The following is a 16,366-nucleotide window of genomic DNA, read 5'->3' on the forward strand; positions in this document are numbered from 1 at the left end:
CAATTCTGTATGCGGGAGAAGACGGCAGGCAAAGCTGCGCGTGCGCAGTTTGCACCGACAGCCCGAAAAGTGGAGGCGGGTGCGGGGAAAGGAACGAGTACGTGTTGCGCGCTCAGTTTAGCAAAGGAGTGGGGGAGAGGAGGATTCTTTGCGCCTGCGTGTTTCTGAAGTTGAAGGATTCTTTTGCCCGTCCGCAACGTGGACCGTGACTCCGTCATGGAGATAAGAGTTTATAGAGAAAGGTGTAGAGTGATGAAACGATAGAATTTCCAGTTAAAAAAATGAAAGGAAGTCTGCCTTTTGCCGGCGTAGAAAGGCGTCGCTCTGAACCATAGAAATGATATGCTGAAACTCTTGTACTGTATAAAACTGTGTAGGAAACGGGAGTGAAAAACCAGTTTATTTGTCGCCCATACACCCTGTGCATGATACCCTTCTACAAATTTTCTAGATCTGTAGCATAAACTCGCGAGCACAGTGCCGAACAGCTAAGCAAGCGCCTGACGTACAGGAGAGCTGAAGTCAAAGGCGCTAGTGCGCTTGCGGGGGAAAGGAGGCTCCGCCCCCCGGGGCACAAATAAGGAACGAAGGGCGGGAAAGAAGCTTGCGCGTGCGCACTAAGGCCAATGTCAGCCCAGAGGTTAGGAACGTACTACCTTGTATGGTGGGCTTCCCGCCCTCCGCCCCGTTTGAAACGGGCCCAAAGTGAATGCAAAGGCTTTTTCTTCCAGGAGGAGGAAGGAATCACTGCTTAGTCTGTAAGTTGGTGAGAGTATCGCTATTCTCATCAGTTCAGCCAACTTAATGCGTTTTGGGGCAGTGACCTTTGACCTCACCCCACTTGTTTGGCTGATCTGATTTCGACCAGGCCCACTTGCACAGATGGTGGTGGCACCGTTGTGCAGAAGACCTCTGACCTGGCTGCTCTGGCCAAGGCTCTGACCGCAAGGAGCCTTCCCTCCCCTGTCCAGGGACAGATTTTGGCCTCCATGGTGTGGCCAAGCCTTTGGAAGTCTTTGACTTTGTTGCTTTGAAGAAAGATGTGCCCCGTTACTGGCTAATGCCCGCTGTATCCCACTTGCAAATTAGGACCATTTTTGAAAGCCTTTGGAAAGGAAGCTGAACATGCCTGACTGGTAAACTTCGAACTTTCCTAGAATGCTGTGCGCAGCGCGGTTAGCCTTAGGGGCTGGGGTTGTAGGGTTGCCATCCCGTGGCAAGGCCTCCCTTGCTGCCAGGATGGTGAAATACCGGAAGATGCGGAGACCAGTGGAGCCAGAGAACTGGGCGGTGGACTATCGGGAGAGATACATCCCCTTTTCCAAGGACTACCTGGTTGATGCTCTAGTGAAGGTATAACATGGGCTCTGCGTGGGTTCATAATAAGTTATGAACATAGTGTTGTGACTGGGCTTTTTTTTCTGGGGTGGGTCAGTCTGTATGATGCTTGAGCCCCTTCTGACCCCCTGGATCCTGCAAGGGTTAAAAGCTAATAGAGAATTCAATTGTTAAATTGGTCCAGCAAGGGTCGTAGTTGCCACCTAAGTACCATATAAGTACGGTCATTCGTATAACAGGAGATGCCAGAGGGCAAATTGGTGGGCCCCCTCCTACACCTGACTGGTAGTGAGAAAGACAGTAGCCAGAGTTGTGTGTCAAAGCTGGGTTGGCATCAGAGTGCAGGCAGAAGCCAGAGAGAGAGCCATGCTTGATCTCTGCTTGAATCCAATGCTGTGGCTGGGAGAAGCAAGACTGTTTGCAGTGTTACTGCTAAGGGTGTATATACGTGTAAATAAACCAGATATCCTAAAGACACCACAGTCTCCACTGTCCCTCATTCCAAGGAAACCAAACCTTGGGGAAGCGCCTGGAACCCCTGGAAATCTCGCACCGCTCAGAAATTGGGGTGGTGTGCAACAATATGTTGCGTGTCAGACTCAGAATCCTCTTCTCAGCTAGCTTGTCGTACTTAAGGTTGTACAGCTAAGCTGAAGCTAAACTTAAATGAATACATATGGCAATTGGCTTACTTTTGCATGAGGCATTCAGATCCTTGAGTGCTATACTGTATAGCATTTATTGGCCCAGTAACTTGGGCTACCTTGGTACAGAAGATGTTTTGTTTTACAATGATTGTATGTGTTCTTGGGTGCAACTCATTCTATATTGAAGCCTGCTCCTCCCAGCCACCCTCTGCAATCCCAGAGCCTGATGCTTGGTGTGGAAACAGTACGAAACTTTTGCTCTTTAACACATCTTGCATTCTACAAGAGTGCATGGTGTTGAATCTAACAAGCGATGATGACCCTTCTAGAGAGTTTAATCGCTACTAGGCTGGCCCAAGTAGGGGTATGTGAAGAGCACAGACATTAAGAAATGAATATTTGGGTGTGGGAAAACTTAATGACAATGGCTGGTCCAGGTAAAATTTATGTCTAATAATTTAAGAGTATTTAAGCTGACTTTCAACACACAATCATAAGGTACTGAGCAAGATTAGAAATGCCAGAAGCTACTATACTGTATATCACTGTGCATACTTAAGTATAGTAACCAAACTTTGCATGATAGTTCCTGAGATCAAGGAGCAGGTTTTTTTCTGTGTTTGGATACAGTTGGGTGTGCTTCTGAATCAAGATGACAGACTGAACATTTCAAAACTAGCCTGATTGTAACTGCTGATTTTTTGGTTTCTTGAAGTTTCTGAGCAAAAAGTATGAGGCTGCTAGTATACAATACATTCAGTTAAAGCACTAAAAAAATAATATTAATAGAATAAAATCCGCAATAAGAAAACTTCAACTAATTTCCAAATATCTGGTATAATAAGAATATCTTCATCAGTTCTTTCCTTGAGGAGGAAGGGTGGGATATAAATTAAACACAGGCAGTGACCATTTCACACGGGGATTCGATTCCCAACCCCTGCATATGTTGGCAGAGTGCATATAAGCACATCTCGCCCCCATTATGCCCCTGTTAAACCGCCTTCTGTGCATTGGTGATCATGCATCAGTTGGATGTGCCTAAAATGGTTGCTGCCTGTAATAGGAAACAATGATAAAAGAGTCTGGGGGAAGTGAATGAGTTTTTTGAAGGGGATTTTTCTGTAGCTCTGAAGCCACTACACTATTTGCTGAACAAGTGTAAAATGAGGGAAGTGAAGGCAGAAAGGGGATGTGGATTATTGAGAAGAGGGCTGTTGTTCCAGAGCAGAAAAGGAATAAAGGGATATAAGGAGAGGTGAAAGAGATAGTTAAGGAGATAGTTAAGAGCTTCTAGCATTCCAGGATTTCCCTGCGGTTCAGAAATTGTATAATGTTACTCTGGAGACCCTTGGGAACTCCATTGTATATATTATTATCAACCTTATTAACATATTTTTATCTTCAGTATGTGAATGGAATATTTTGATAGGAGCTTTATGTCAGAGAGGAAAGCTCCCCTTTGTGAATTGGGAGAAGGAAGGAAAGAACAGAGTAGCTGCATGTGCTTGGAGAGCATCACCTTCAGAAGCCAGGTCAAGAGAATGCCTTCCTGACACGTTTTATTGACAACCAGATAGGGATATCTGGTGGCCCTCTGGGCTGGCTACACTGAACAATATGGAGCAGGCTTAGTGCTAAGTGTGCAATGAGATCATGCTCCATTGCGAGTAGGTATGTGGGGTGTGGGTGTATAGAGAGAGAGAGAGCACTATATGTTTTCCCACCTTGATGTTAACAGTGTATGGAACCTGCAGCAAGCATCTTTTGTATTTTCTTTTATTTCCATCCAGGATTTCTTTCTTGCTGACTTGGCCACCCCAGCTATAGTCAAGAGACTTATAAAGTAAGGACTAGAAGACTATCTTCTCCTTTCTCCCCCTCCCCTGTGGGAGGTGTAAAACATACAAAAGCCAATTATAAATTACCTAATGTTTGAGCTTCACTCACTCATGTGTATAGTCATAGGAATATAAGAAAGTGCTTTGTATCAGCTCAGTCTATTTGTTCCTCTAGCTTAAGACTATGTAGGCACCATTCATGAAAAACCCATGACTCCGCCCCACCCCGCCCCCCAAATTCTGGGGTCTGTAATTTGTTAAGGGTGCTGGGCAGGGCTTTTTTCAGGAGGAACTCAACAGGAACTCAGTACAGTTGAGCTCCGGCTCCTCTCTGGTGAGCGCCATTGCCATTCTAAGAAAATGAGGGTGGTGGTCACAGTGATCTCTTTCTAGAAAAATAACACTGGTGCCAGGGATTGTAGCTTTGTGATGGGTAAACTGCAGATCCCAGGATTCTTTGGAGAAAGCCATGTGCTTTAAATGTATGATGTATATGAAGCCTAAGTATTGACTAGCAGTGGCTCTCCAGAGTCTCAGGCAGCAGTCCCTTCACATCACCTGATCCCTGATCTCTCTCATATATATATAATTTTTATTAATTTCAACATACCAATTATTATAAATTCCACAGAATTTCACATCTTATACACTCTTTTTGGACTTCCATCAGCACCTCTGATGATCCACCATTTTTATCATTTCTTCTGCATTTCTTAAATTCCTGTTCCCGTTAATTATCTTAACTCACAATCCACCTCTTTAGCCATTTTTGCAATAATTCAAATAATTTACCTCACAAAACCTCTTGCAAACCTACAAACGTAATCTGGTCATCACGATCCCTGATCTCTTCTAAGTGCAAAGCACAGGATCGGCCAATGGACCGTGGTCCCCTTTGTAATAGGAAGCTGATGTGCGTTGTCTTACTTGAAGCTTGGAACATGGAAGCCTTGCTCATAATGACGCCAAGCACCCAGCTAAAAATGAAACAAGCCACAAATGCTGAAAGGAGATTTCTGGGAGCCTGGTTCACCACAAAAGCTTGGATCGGCCTAGAATTGGTGGCAGGGTTTGTGTGTGTGGAGTTCTCCAGTGGCAGCTAATAACTTGTTTATGTATGCAGGGTGTGAATTTAGTAATTAGTGTGCATATATGTGTGTTACATGTTCTTAATTAAATGTAGATCAAACCTGTGAACAACAACAACTTAATCCAACCTTTACTATTGCCTATTATTTATTAAATCTATTAGGAGCTCTTCTTGCTGCAGGGAACTCAAAGCGACTTTACAAAAAAAAACATTAAAGCACACACACAAGCTTTATAAGGCCATGGATTGTTAACAGCCAAAGGCCTGGTTGAAAAGGCATGTTTTTGCCTGGCGCCTCTACCAATTTGGTACGCACCAGATGTTTTAGACTAGGACTCCTATCATGGGAATTGTAGTCAAAAACGCCCAGAGGGCTCCAAATTCACAAAACTGATTTAATTCGTATCAATCCAGTTGGGGACTAAGTTTTTAAAAAGTTGTTTCAGATTGATAGGGAAGCTTAAGGATAACACTGCTGTAGCAGCATGGAATAATCTGTCAGCCCGTTGCCCCAATTATAACAATATCTCAGGACAAAGTAAGGCATCCTTTTAATAAATGGCTGCAATTCAGCATATCACAACAAACCTACGTAAACAGGTCATTTGCTTCTAAACCACCTTTGGACTAACCTTGTCTATTCCCTCTTTCAGGAGTTCCACTCTTCTAGTCAAGCAGATCGCGCCACTTTCCTGGCATTTGTCTCTCAAGTGGACTCGTCCCTTCTTCACCGTTACCACTCCATCCTAGAGCAATTACAGGTAATGACAAAGTACGCTCCTTGTGGGGACTGGCCTTGTTTCTGAATGAATTGCTCATCCAAAGGCAGAAGGGGTTGGGGAACAGCATGTGCCGGAAACTAGTGGGAGGCATTGTGATTAGATACTGGCTTACTCACTAGTTTCCGGGCTCAGAGGTACAGGAACTGATCTTTAAAGCACTCCAGAGCTCTGTAATTCCTCAAGGACTGCCTCTCCCCATATGAACCAGCTCAGACCCTGTGGTTTTCATCACAGACCCCTTCTTGCTGTGCTCCACCTGAGGTAGGTATAGAGTGTGAATCAGGCCTTCTCAGTGGTGGCCCCCTGCTTCTTGAATGCTCCCTCAAGGTGATGTACCTAGCACCATCCTTGTCAATCTTTAGCTGGCAGGCTAAGGCCTTTTTGTGTTGCCTGCTGAGGTGGCGGTCATCTTTTAGTGGGATGGGTAGGACTTGTCCTTATTATATTGTAGGATGAGCGTCAAAGGGATTTTATAGGGCCCATTGTTTTGTATTTCTTATGGTATTAAGTTGCGTTTATGCATTCTATTTTATGGGACGTGGGTGGCGCTGTGGGTTAAACCACAGGGCCTAGGACTTGCTGATCAGAAGGTTGGTGGTTTGAATCCCCACGGCGAGGTGAGCTCCTGTTGCTCAGTCCCTGCTCCTGCCAACCTAGCAGTTCGAAAGCACATCAAAGTGCAAGTAGATAAATAGGTACCGTTCCGGTGGGAAGGTAAATGGCGTTTCCGTGCGTTGCTCTGGTTCGCCAGAAGCGGCTTAGTCATGCTGGCCACATGACCCAGAAGCTGTATGACAGCTCCCTTGGCCAATAAAGCGAGATGAGCGCCGCAACCCCAGAGTCGGTCATGACTGGACGTAATGGTCAGGGGTCCCTTTACCTTTTTATGCATTCTATTTTACCTTGACAAGTTGCTTTCAGGCTTTTTATTGTGTAAAATGACCGATCAATGCAGTAAATAATAACAACACTGTTAATGGCATTAATACAGGCTGTTTATTTCTCCCCTTCCCAGGCTCTCTATGCTCCTATTAATCCTGACCAGGACACACTGCAGGAGTTCTCTCTGACTGATGCTGAGCGGTTAGCAAAAGAACAGGAAGTTTTGGCCAGGATGGATCCATTGCTGGACCAGGCCAACTTCAACAGTTTGTCAGAAGAAACCCTGGCCTATGCCCTTGTGGTCCACCATCCTCAAGATGAAGTCCAGGTGAGACCTGTCCCAGGATAGGGCCATTCTTCCTTCCCGTAACACAATGTGACTCTTAACAAAGCCAGATTCTGTACATACATGTTATGGGAGTTTTCTCACTGCGGAGTTAATCTTTAATAAATAACTTAATGTTCAGGCACAGCTCCACCAGAGGCCCTTCAGTTTCCCTGTGTCTGAGCATCTTCGTATATTATTATTAGTAATACAGTGATACATCAGGTTACATATGCTTCAGGTTACATACGCTTCAGGTTACAGACTCCGCTAACCCAGAAATAGTGCTTCAGGTTAAGAACTTTACCTCAGGATGAGAACAGAAATCGTGCTCTGGCGGCGCGGCGGCAGGAGGAGGCCCCATTAGCTAAAGTGGTGCTTCAGGTTAAGAACAGTTTCAGGTTAAGAACGGACCTCTGGAACGAATTAAGTACTTAACCCGAGGTACCACTGTAATAATAATAATAGCCTTCCTGTCATCAGTTTATTATCCTAGGGCTTGCAGCGATAGAATTCATACAAGAACCATGAGAAATTCATATTAAAATGTACAAAATATTGTTGAAGAGATCAACAGCACAGCCCCCCCCCCCAATGTGAAGCTAAAGGCACACCTTTAGAGCAGGTGAACCCATTGGGACTCCAGCTCCCAACAGCATCTGGAGGGCTGTAGATTTCATGCACTGCTGCATGAAAGCCTTGTGACTTCAGCCCCTGTGTCTCATTTTTACATTGAAAAGTGCTCTCCGTGCCGATCCATTTGCTCAGATTACTTAACATGCTTGGCACTGATTTATTTATTTTTTGCCACCATTGTAGATTTGGTTCCTTATTTTATATGCAGATTGGCTTTATTTATTATTATTTCTTAAATTTGTACACCTCATTGTAACATTTACGTACAAATGTTTAAAATAAAAAATAGCGCGCACGCCCTCAAAACATTCACACTATCGGTCTGTATGGAATGCTCCTTAGCTGTAGTTGCAACACAAGACCCCCTGCCCCCCAAAGCAATTGTATTTTCATGCCTTCCTTTTTGCAGGTCTCAGTAAATTTGGATCAGTATGAATACATAAGATTCTGGGCTCTTGGCCAACGGTTCGGACCACTTCGTGTGATGACTACCCTTCAGAATCAGAGGGGGTTCTTTGGCACACCTTGGGTTCCACCAGACAGGCAAGTGAATAATAATAAAAACAGATCCCACCCTGAGATCCTTTTGGGGAGAGCTATTGCCCTGACTCTACATTTGCCTCTCCCAACTTGTTACACTGTTCAGACTCCCATAAATCTAGGCCTTAGGCTGAAGCTATTGGGAGTTGGAGACAACTGCATTTGCATTGCAGCAGCTTGGGGAAGTCTGCTCTGCATTAACTGGATAGGAAGATAGGCAGTGAATACGTTTTGTTCATATGTGGATGGATAATTCAGGGACATACCGTACTGTGGATTCTTGGGCACTTTTTAATCAAAGCAGTTTCCAATAGTTTGGAGACTGAAGGAATTTCTTAACTTTTTTTTTTAAGTTATGTGAGCATGATCCCTGTTTGAAAATGAAACACAGTATTGTTTGTGCACTGCATCCATGCCTTATTGGTATTTGCCTCCACATGGACAAAATGTGTTTGGCCACTTAGTATGGTGTTTTATCCACCTCAGTTTATTTAATGATAATCTCTTCTGCCTTTCAGTCAACATTGTGTTTTATGGTTCTTGTTCAATACTTTATAATTTTAAATGATACATGTATAACAATATACAGTACTGAGTAAACTTTGCAGGGTTTTGATGAGTGCTTATATATTGTACCTCAGGTTCCATCTTCACTATACATTTAGAGCAGTATTATACCACTTTAAACAGTCAGGGCTTCTCTCAGAGTCCTGTGAACTGTCGTTTCTTAAGGGTACCAAGAGTTGTTAGGACTCCCCTCGCAGAGGTACAGTTCCCAGAGTTCCCTGGGAAGAGGGACCAGTTTTTAAAGCACTCTGATAACTGTACCTCTGTGAGGGGGTTGGTATCTCCTAACATCCCTCAGCGCCTTTAACATTCTGCAGTTCCCAGGGTTATTTAGGGGAAGTCACCTTAATGACTATCTGCTTATATCTTTAATTGAATTATCTTTTATGTTGCCTTGATATATTTTGAAATAGTGGTACAGAAATATTTTATTCATTTGTCCACAAATAAAATGCAAATGCTTTCCTTCCTCTGTGGTTTTTTTTTTTTTTTTTTTTTTGCCCCTTTCCAAACCAGACAGTACTTCAAACGGGTGGTGGTGGCTGCCCGGATTAAGAATGCTCACCTCATGCTTAAATGCTTTAAGGACATTCCGCTGGAAGGCCTGGAGCAGTTGCTGCCCGCGGTCAAGGTCCGCACCTCCATCTTCTACAGAGCCCTCCTCAACGGCATGCTGATAGTGAGCGGCTTGGCTGTCTTCGTCAACGTGGGCATGGTGGTGCTTTCTGACCTGAAGATTGGCACCACCTCCCTGCTGCTTTTCTTCGCTGCCTTTATGGCCTTCCGGGCTTGGAAGGTATGCATGATGCTGCCGCCACTATTTCCAGAAAACAGGCCCTGCCTCTTAAAACAGATTGCCAGCCATGTGACCTTTGGTAACATAGCCTTTAAGGAAGGAGCGGACAGTTCCGACGTTGGGGCTGATGGGAGTTGGAGTCCAACAATCAACATGGTCAATGGCCAGGGAATAAAATAAAAATAAAGTAACAGAGTCTGTAGTCTAGCAAGATCTGGAGGTTTCTGCCACTGTTTTAGGGCAGCATTTCCCAATCTATGGGTCACAAAGCCAGTAAGCCAAACATAATTATTACTTCTCATAATTTAACTGTTATGCTGAAGATATCTCCTTGAGATTCCAGAGAGTTGCTGTCAGGTAGACAGATTGGAACCATTATCTGGTTTTTCTGAACAAAACAGGCCCACGTGGTCATACGCACCCTGTCATTTTCTCAAATAGAAGTATCTACCATTTATTGCACTGTGTGGGGTAGTTGGGGGAATCATCCATTGAAGGTGCACTTAAAGATACCTTTGCCTTCAGGACAAAACCTGTAATACACACCTCTAAATGCACTACTCTCCCCATGTGGGTACTTGCAGTCTACAAGTCCTCCTTCCTCCTCTCACGCCCTGTCCCTCCTTGTGATGGACACTCTGCTAGGGAATCGCAATACGTGTCAACCTTGCTCAAAAGCACTGCAGCAACTGTGGCTGTAAACCCAGGAGGCCTGAATCCCAACTTGTCCACTGCTATAGTTAAACTATGGGACTCGCTCCCATAGGAGGCAGTGATCACCACCAACTTGGATGGCTTTAAAAGACAATTAGACAAAATTAATCTATAGGGATAGCAGTGGCTACTACTGTGATGGCTATGCTGAATACCAGTTGCTGGAAACTGCAAGGGGGCGAGGGCTCTTGTGCTCAGGTCCTGCTTGTAGGATTCTGACAGGCACTTGCATGGCCGCTTTGAGAACAGGATCCTGGGCTTGATGGGCCACTGGCCAAATCCAGGAGGGCTGTTCTTAGCAGTCTTGCTTCCTGTGGACACCCCTGCTTTCTTCTTGTTAAAGGTCTTTGGCCAGCGCCGGAATATCCACTCCCTTGAGCTGGTGCACATGCTGTATTACCGCAGCACATCCAACAACTCTGAGCTACTGGATGCCCTTGTTCTGCGTGCCCAGGAAGAACATGCCAAGGAGGTCATCTTGGCACACAGTTTCCTCCTCCAGCTGCACCAGCACTATCACCCCCTGGACATAGGTATTTGCCTGGCCTTGGTTCTTTGGGTTGGGGCAGGGTTGAAGCAATGAAAAACTAAGCCATCCCCTGGGATGGGTTTGAACTTGTGAAAGGTTCTCTGACCTCTCTCTCTCTCTCTGTCCCCCAGACTCCAAAACCATTGAACGCATGAGGGAAGAGGTTCAGGCTTGGCTGCACCTCCACTCTGGTCTGGATGTAACCTTCTGTGCCGACCGTGCTTGCAGGCATCTCAGGGAACTGGGAGTTGGGGCAGGGGACTCTCCTGCAACGGGGACCCATCCTGTGACTGGTTAGGAGCTTCCTAGGATTGTTCTGGCCAGCACTTTTGGTTCCTAGTGGTCAGGCCACCTGCTGAGGCCCCTAACGCTGAGCATGTGAGGCTTTGAAGGCACAGGCAGGGGAATTCTTGCCTTCCCAGGGCATTATGGGAGCAGTGCCCAGGGCTGCAGTTGTCGATGCTGCCCAGAAGCCTCAGGGTTTCTGCTTCTACTACTGCTGTATCTCCCCTGGATGTGTATGTTCCTCCAGGAATCCATGTTGGGAGGAAACTCAAGCATGTAACACCATAAGAGGTGTAAATATCACCCGGCATACACCATTCAACCTCATTACAAGGGGGGCATGTTACACCTCAGACTCAACTATTTGGAAGGCTTGTCGGGGGGAGCTTGTTTTTAAAGATGTCCCTGTTTTTGTAAAAACCCTTTAATATATGCTGCTGCCTTTAGGGGGGGGGGCTGCCTGCTCTTTCTTGTATCTGAGGAATGTGGGGGCGAAGTTCCTTGCAGGGCTGTTTACATTTGAAATGAGAATGGCATAAAGCAATGAATTGCTTGCGTTTAGGGCAAGATGGGGTTTTAGAAATATTCCTTTGCTCTGCTGCTTGGGGGCTTTAAAAAAACGTATTAAATCACTTCTATAGCACTTTGAAATTCACAGTATACGCTTACAAGGAATTTGAAGACTACTACGCACTTGGTTTTTGTTTTGCCTGTTTTGTAGAGACCACGGGGGTTGAGACGACACACACACTGCATGGTCTTGGACAACTCAGTAAGTTCATGCAGTGCTTTGACTTGTTAGGGAAGGGCACTCGGCACGTTTCTAGAGGCACTTCTCCATATTATTGCCCCCAGATGTTCCAGCTTCAGGCTGCTATACTGAGAACAGATTTGATGCCTTGGAACAAATTTACGCTCTGAGTTAATGAATGAGCTCCTATGTGTTTTTTAAGTTCCAGTATTGTACTCACTGAACCACGCTGTCTTTTGTTTTCTGGTTGTCAATTGGTCATCAGTCTACAGTTGCGGTTTGGAGTTCAGAAACTTGCACAAGTAGTAGGAATTATTAGGAGGGCTGTTGCTGATGGATTTTGAAGTTTAGGCATCTGCTACCTCCTTTTGATGCATGCAATAAGGTCTTAATTCTCCCCTCATGGAGGGTACCTGACTTCTGCTGCCTCCATCTCTAAATAGTGCATGTGTGTTCAATGTATGTATGTGTGCTTGGGGGGGGGGACAACTTCACCCTAATGAATGCCCTTGTAACGGAGCAGATGTGATATCGTTCACTGTTTGTTGTGTTAGACGGGGGGCCAGCTGGCCCCCCTGAGAGGTCCTCTGTCCTTTTTTATGGTGTGCATGTACCAGCCGTGCAGTCTGCCATCAGCCATGATGCTGTATTTGAAGCAGCACCTGCCAGCAAAACCTCAGACAGAGAACTTGGTGCAAATAGGAGCCAAGTGGAGGCTGTTTGTGGACACTGGTCTGCTATTTCACAGTCTAAAAGCAACAACAGGGCAATGCCTCGGTGATATTTTACATGGTAGCATTGCCCGGATTTTCACTTTTGATTTCTTCCCTTCCCCAAGAGAAGTGCTACCTGAAGTTTTTGTCTCTTGTAACATGTCTAAACAGCACTCTTACCTACAGGTGCGTGTAGTGGTGTGAGAAGGCCCTCTAACAACAGCTTGTTCTGAGCTTCTCATGCCTAAAGTGAGCTCTTAGTCTTAAAATAGCAGTGGTTGGGGGTTTTTTTGTTTTTGTTTAACCCTCCACCCATGTTGGAAGTCATTGTGGCTCAGGGGAAACTGCATGAATGTCTGTATCTTCGGCGCAATAAAAAAATATTTTCCCATATTGACAAGTTTTTGCCTACTTTTTATTCTGTTTTATTTTGCACTGCTTGGTCCTAAAGTAATTTCACTGAACTGAACAGCCAGGAGGGCAGTGGTTAGTTATGCTTGGATGTATGTTGTTGTTGTTGTTGTTGTTGTTGTTGTTGTTGTTGTTGTTAAATTTGCTAGTTGCTTTTTCTTGCCCAGGGCAACCCAAAGCACCTTACATCCAAACCTAAAGACAGACAACCCCACCCACCCACACAGATGCATTAAAAAGAAATACATTAGAAACATTCCACAATCCCCTAAAGCTTCCTTGTAGCTCCACACCCTCAAAGTATCCTGTGTGCAATAGGGACACCAGGAGCCCCTCTTTAACCATCCCTATTTATAATATTTTGCACACTGGAGTTGGATACTTGACTGAGCAAATAACAGCCAGGTATTTGAAAACCGTTAACATTCATTGAACGATGGCATCATTATTTCTGGCTTTCCTTGACTCCCTGTAGCTGTGTGTCTCACTTGTATCCCATGAGTTCCTACTTTACCATTAACTCGTTCTTTCAGTAGCAACTGTTTTGTCTTGAATTCCTCCTAGGACATTACAGAACAAACAGATACATCATGGTGAGGCACCCATTTGTTCCTGCAGCAAGCAAGACAGGAAGCTCAGCAGTCCTAGGCAGTGATCATGGCCCCCGATGACAGTTTTTGTGTGTTCTCTGTTGGGAGATGCCTGCTGTTAGAGCAGGTGGCCTGTGGGAGATGTTCATGCTGCTGGGTTTTGCTATGGGACCAATGAGCACACAGTTCCCCTTCCTGACAAATGACACTTTATTGGGGCAGACACACTATATTTTTTTGGGGGGGGGCAGAGAAACTACCACCCCCTGAGTGACTTTCTTGGCTTCATTGAATATTTTATGGCAGATTAGTGGAGGGGAGATTCTGTTTCTAATACATCACATTTTCAGCAGTGATAAACTTAGAAAAAGCCAATTATGGCTTTAAAAAAGAAAACTAGCACAAGTGGCACAATAAAACAGCCTGCTTCATTGTTTAGCATCCTGCCACTTGCTGACAAGGGCTCCCCACAAACAATTACTTGAGCTCTCTTATCTTGAGGTTTCCTTCAAGAAGAAAGTTGCCGGAGAGGTTCTGATGCAGTCATACAGCTTCTTGAGCAACGTACAGGACTGCTGATCCTACACCTTGCCTAATGGTGGAGGTACCACCTAAAACCTTCGGGGAAGGGGCTCCCCCTGTCAAAGGCCACATTCCTTTGGAGGTGCTAATCAGTTGGAGGCAGCATACTAGCAGGAGGTGGGGCTGAAGCCATGTTCTTCCTGTCTCCCCAGTCAGCCGGTTGCCAGAAGAGAGACAGATATGGACACACAGCTTGCAGAGGACTTCTGAAATGAGGTGGGCAGGCTGCAGATTACCAACCCCTCATCTAAGACACCAACAACCTGACATGATATTTGAGAGGAACTAATAAACTGTCTCCTTAATAAAGGGGCTACACAGGACATTGCTTTGTGGCAGTTGGCTCACTGGTCAATCTAGACCAGTTTTGTTTACATGGGCTGGCAGCAGCACTCCTTGGCCTTGGGCAGGGATCTTTCCCAGCCTTGCCCCCTTCCAGGGTACCGAGTCTGATTTCCCCTAAGTTAAGCATCTTCTCCATCCCTGGGCTATGGGATCTTTTTAGCAGTTGCACAGCCTCTATTTCAAGGACGGGGGGCCTCCAGATGTTGGCAGACTCCCACCAGGCTCAGCCAGCAGGACTGAAGGGCAGGGATGAAGGGAGTTGTAGTCTGACAACATCTGGAGGGCCACAAGTTCCCCACCCCTGATGTAATTCTACATTTGTTTTAATTAAAATGGAAGATTACAGGTCAGACAGACTGCATGTTATGGTAATCATCTCAGCTGTACAGTTTAAGGAACCTGCTGCTTCAGGCAAAGGCCTATCAAGTTCATCATTCTGTTTCCACAGCAATCAACCAGGTGCCTTTGGGAAGCCTGTAAGCAGAGTGCAACAGCACTCTGCCCACCTGTGATTCTGAGCAACAGGTATGCAGAGGCATGATGCCTCTGACAGTGGAGGCAGAACACAGCCATTGTGGCTGCTGGTAGCAGAATAGTGTTAAGAGTTCCCCTCTTTTCCCCCAACAGAGAATCCCCGCTGAGTATGCAAAATCCAGAATGGACCACCCTCCTACCCCTTAATGTTGCCTGCTTGTTTCCCAGTTGCCTTCACGGCTAACTTGAAGCATGCCTTCGAAAAGGCTGACAATCTGCGTCAGATGAACCATGGATACAAAGCAGTGTTTTGTACTTGGGAGAGAGATGCAGCTATGTTTCCTTTACTTAGGACAGACCCATAGAACCAGAATCGGAAGGGACATCAAAGGTCAACTAATCTAAGCTCCAGATGATGCAGGAAATCCACTACTACAGCACCCCTGATAGGTGGCCATCCAGCCTCTGCTTAAAAACTTTGTAACAAAGCAGAGCCCACCATTTTCAAAGCCAGGTGTGGGGAACCTTTGGCCCTCTAGGCGTTGCTGAACTACAGTTTCCATCCCTGGCCACTGACTTGCTGGGGCTAGTGGAAGTCGTAGTTTAGCAACACCTGTTCTACGGTATTAGCTTGCTCCCACCCGCCGTGGTGTCGGCTGCCTTTTTCTAGCCTTGCTTCTACTCTTGTAAAAAGACAAGCTTTAGGGTGGCTGGTGGATAGTTAAACATTCAGATTTCAATTAGGTTAAATATTTATTGGTTCACGTGCCCAGATCTCTGCACCACCAGATGGTATATTAGTGCTCTTGGCAGGCATTAAGCTGCACTTTTATCTCAGCCCAAGTGCACAGTGAGGATGGAAAGCAGCTGTACCTAGAGAACTGGGGTGGGGTTGCTGGCAGATCAGGACCAGCGAGCACAAGGTTCGTAGGGTCTTACATTCAACTAAGTTTTACTTGGGGCAGAGCCACTGAAGTGAATGATGCAACTTGGCCAAGTTCGTTAATTTCACTGAGTCTACTCGGAGTAAAACTTTGCTGCATTCCAACCATAGTCTCCACTCGGCCATGCAGATCCCTGAGTGTCCTTGGCACATCATTTCCAGCCTTACCGATATCATAGGTTGTTTGGAGAATAACATGGGTGGAGAAGGAAGCTTCTGTGAAGGGGAGATTGAAATGCAATAAAAACAAGCTTGCTCAGTCAGAATGCAGAGAGTCTGGACAAGGAGGGACTGAATGAATAAATAACAGCAGTCCGGAGTTGGCTGGAAGAGGTGCCACAAGCATTTCTGCAAGGAGGAAAGCTTTTTAATGATGTCGGGTGTTGTGGATTTGGAACAGCATGTCTGCTTCTGCACTCTCATCCAGTCAGCCTGCACTGTTTGTAAATAAGCAGATTATTAGAAAAGATACTCTAAGTCTGCAGTGTTCTGTTCACCAAAGGAAAGTTTCCTTGTGAAGACTGCGGGAATGTGAGACAAGAATGTGAAACACTAGTCCGCAAAGGAACACATGGCTCTGCTGAA

General features: G+C 45.5%; 1 protein-coding gene across 4 annotated transcripts; it reads left to right on the top strand.

Moving 5' to 3' along the window:
• Window positions 1-4: 4 nt before the first annotated feature.
• TMEM143 (transmembrane protein 143) lies at window positions 5-12,829 on the top strand. Of its 4 annotated transcripts, none has more exons than XM_083471760.1 (8): window positions 5-97; window positions 1,158-1,353; window positions 5,570-5,677; window positions 6,714-6,908; window positions 7,951-8,088; window positions 9,169-9,444; window positions 10,502-10,691; window positions 10,819-12,829. In XM_083471760.1, exons 2-8 carry the CDS (start codon window positions 1,159-1,161, stop codon window positions 10,983-10,985), a joined length of 1,269 nt encoding a protein of 422 aa, XP_083327886.1. In that variant the 5' UTR covers window positions 5-97; window position 1,158; the 3' UTR covers window positions 10,986-12,829. The 4 variants fall into 4 exon arrangements, with proteins under 4 accessions (XP_083327886.1, XP_083327888.1, XP_083327885.1 ...); XM_083471762.1 differs by lacking the exon at window positions 5-97 and adding an exon at window positions 147-758 and having other exon boundaries at window positions 7,951-8,084; window positions 9,165-9,444; XM_083471761.1 differs by lacking the exon at window positions 5-97 and adding an exon at window positions 149-758.
• Window positions 12,830-16,366: the final 3,537 nt, after the last annotated feature.

The sequence above is a fragment of the Podarcis liolepis genome (assembly GCF_965112155.1).
Source record: "Podarcis liolepis genome assembly, chromosome: 13".
In the NCBI taxonomy this organism is placed as follows: Eukaryota; Metazoa; Chordata; class Lepidosauria; order Squamata; family Lacertidae; genus Podarcis; species Podarcis liolepis.

Bases quoted from the DNA above. Each gene is read 5' to 3' on its own strand.
- TMEM143 (XM_083471760.1), top strand. From the start codon at position 1,159: ATGCTGTGCGCAGCGCGGTTAGCCTTAGGGGCTGGGGTTGTAGGGTTG. The intron at 1,354-5,569 runs GTATAACATGGG...TCCCTCTTTCAG, and splicing joins TGGTTGATGCTCTAGTGAAG to GAGTTCCACTCTTCTAGTCA. The intron at 6,909-7,950 runs GTGAGACCTGTC...TCCTTTTTGCAG, and splicing joins ATCCTCAAGATGAAGTCCAG to GTCTCAGTAAATTTGGATCA.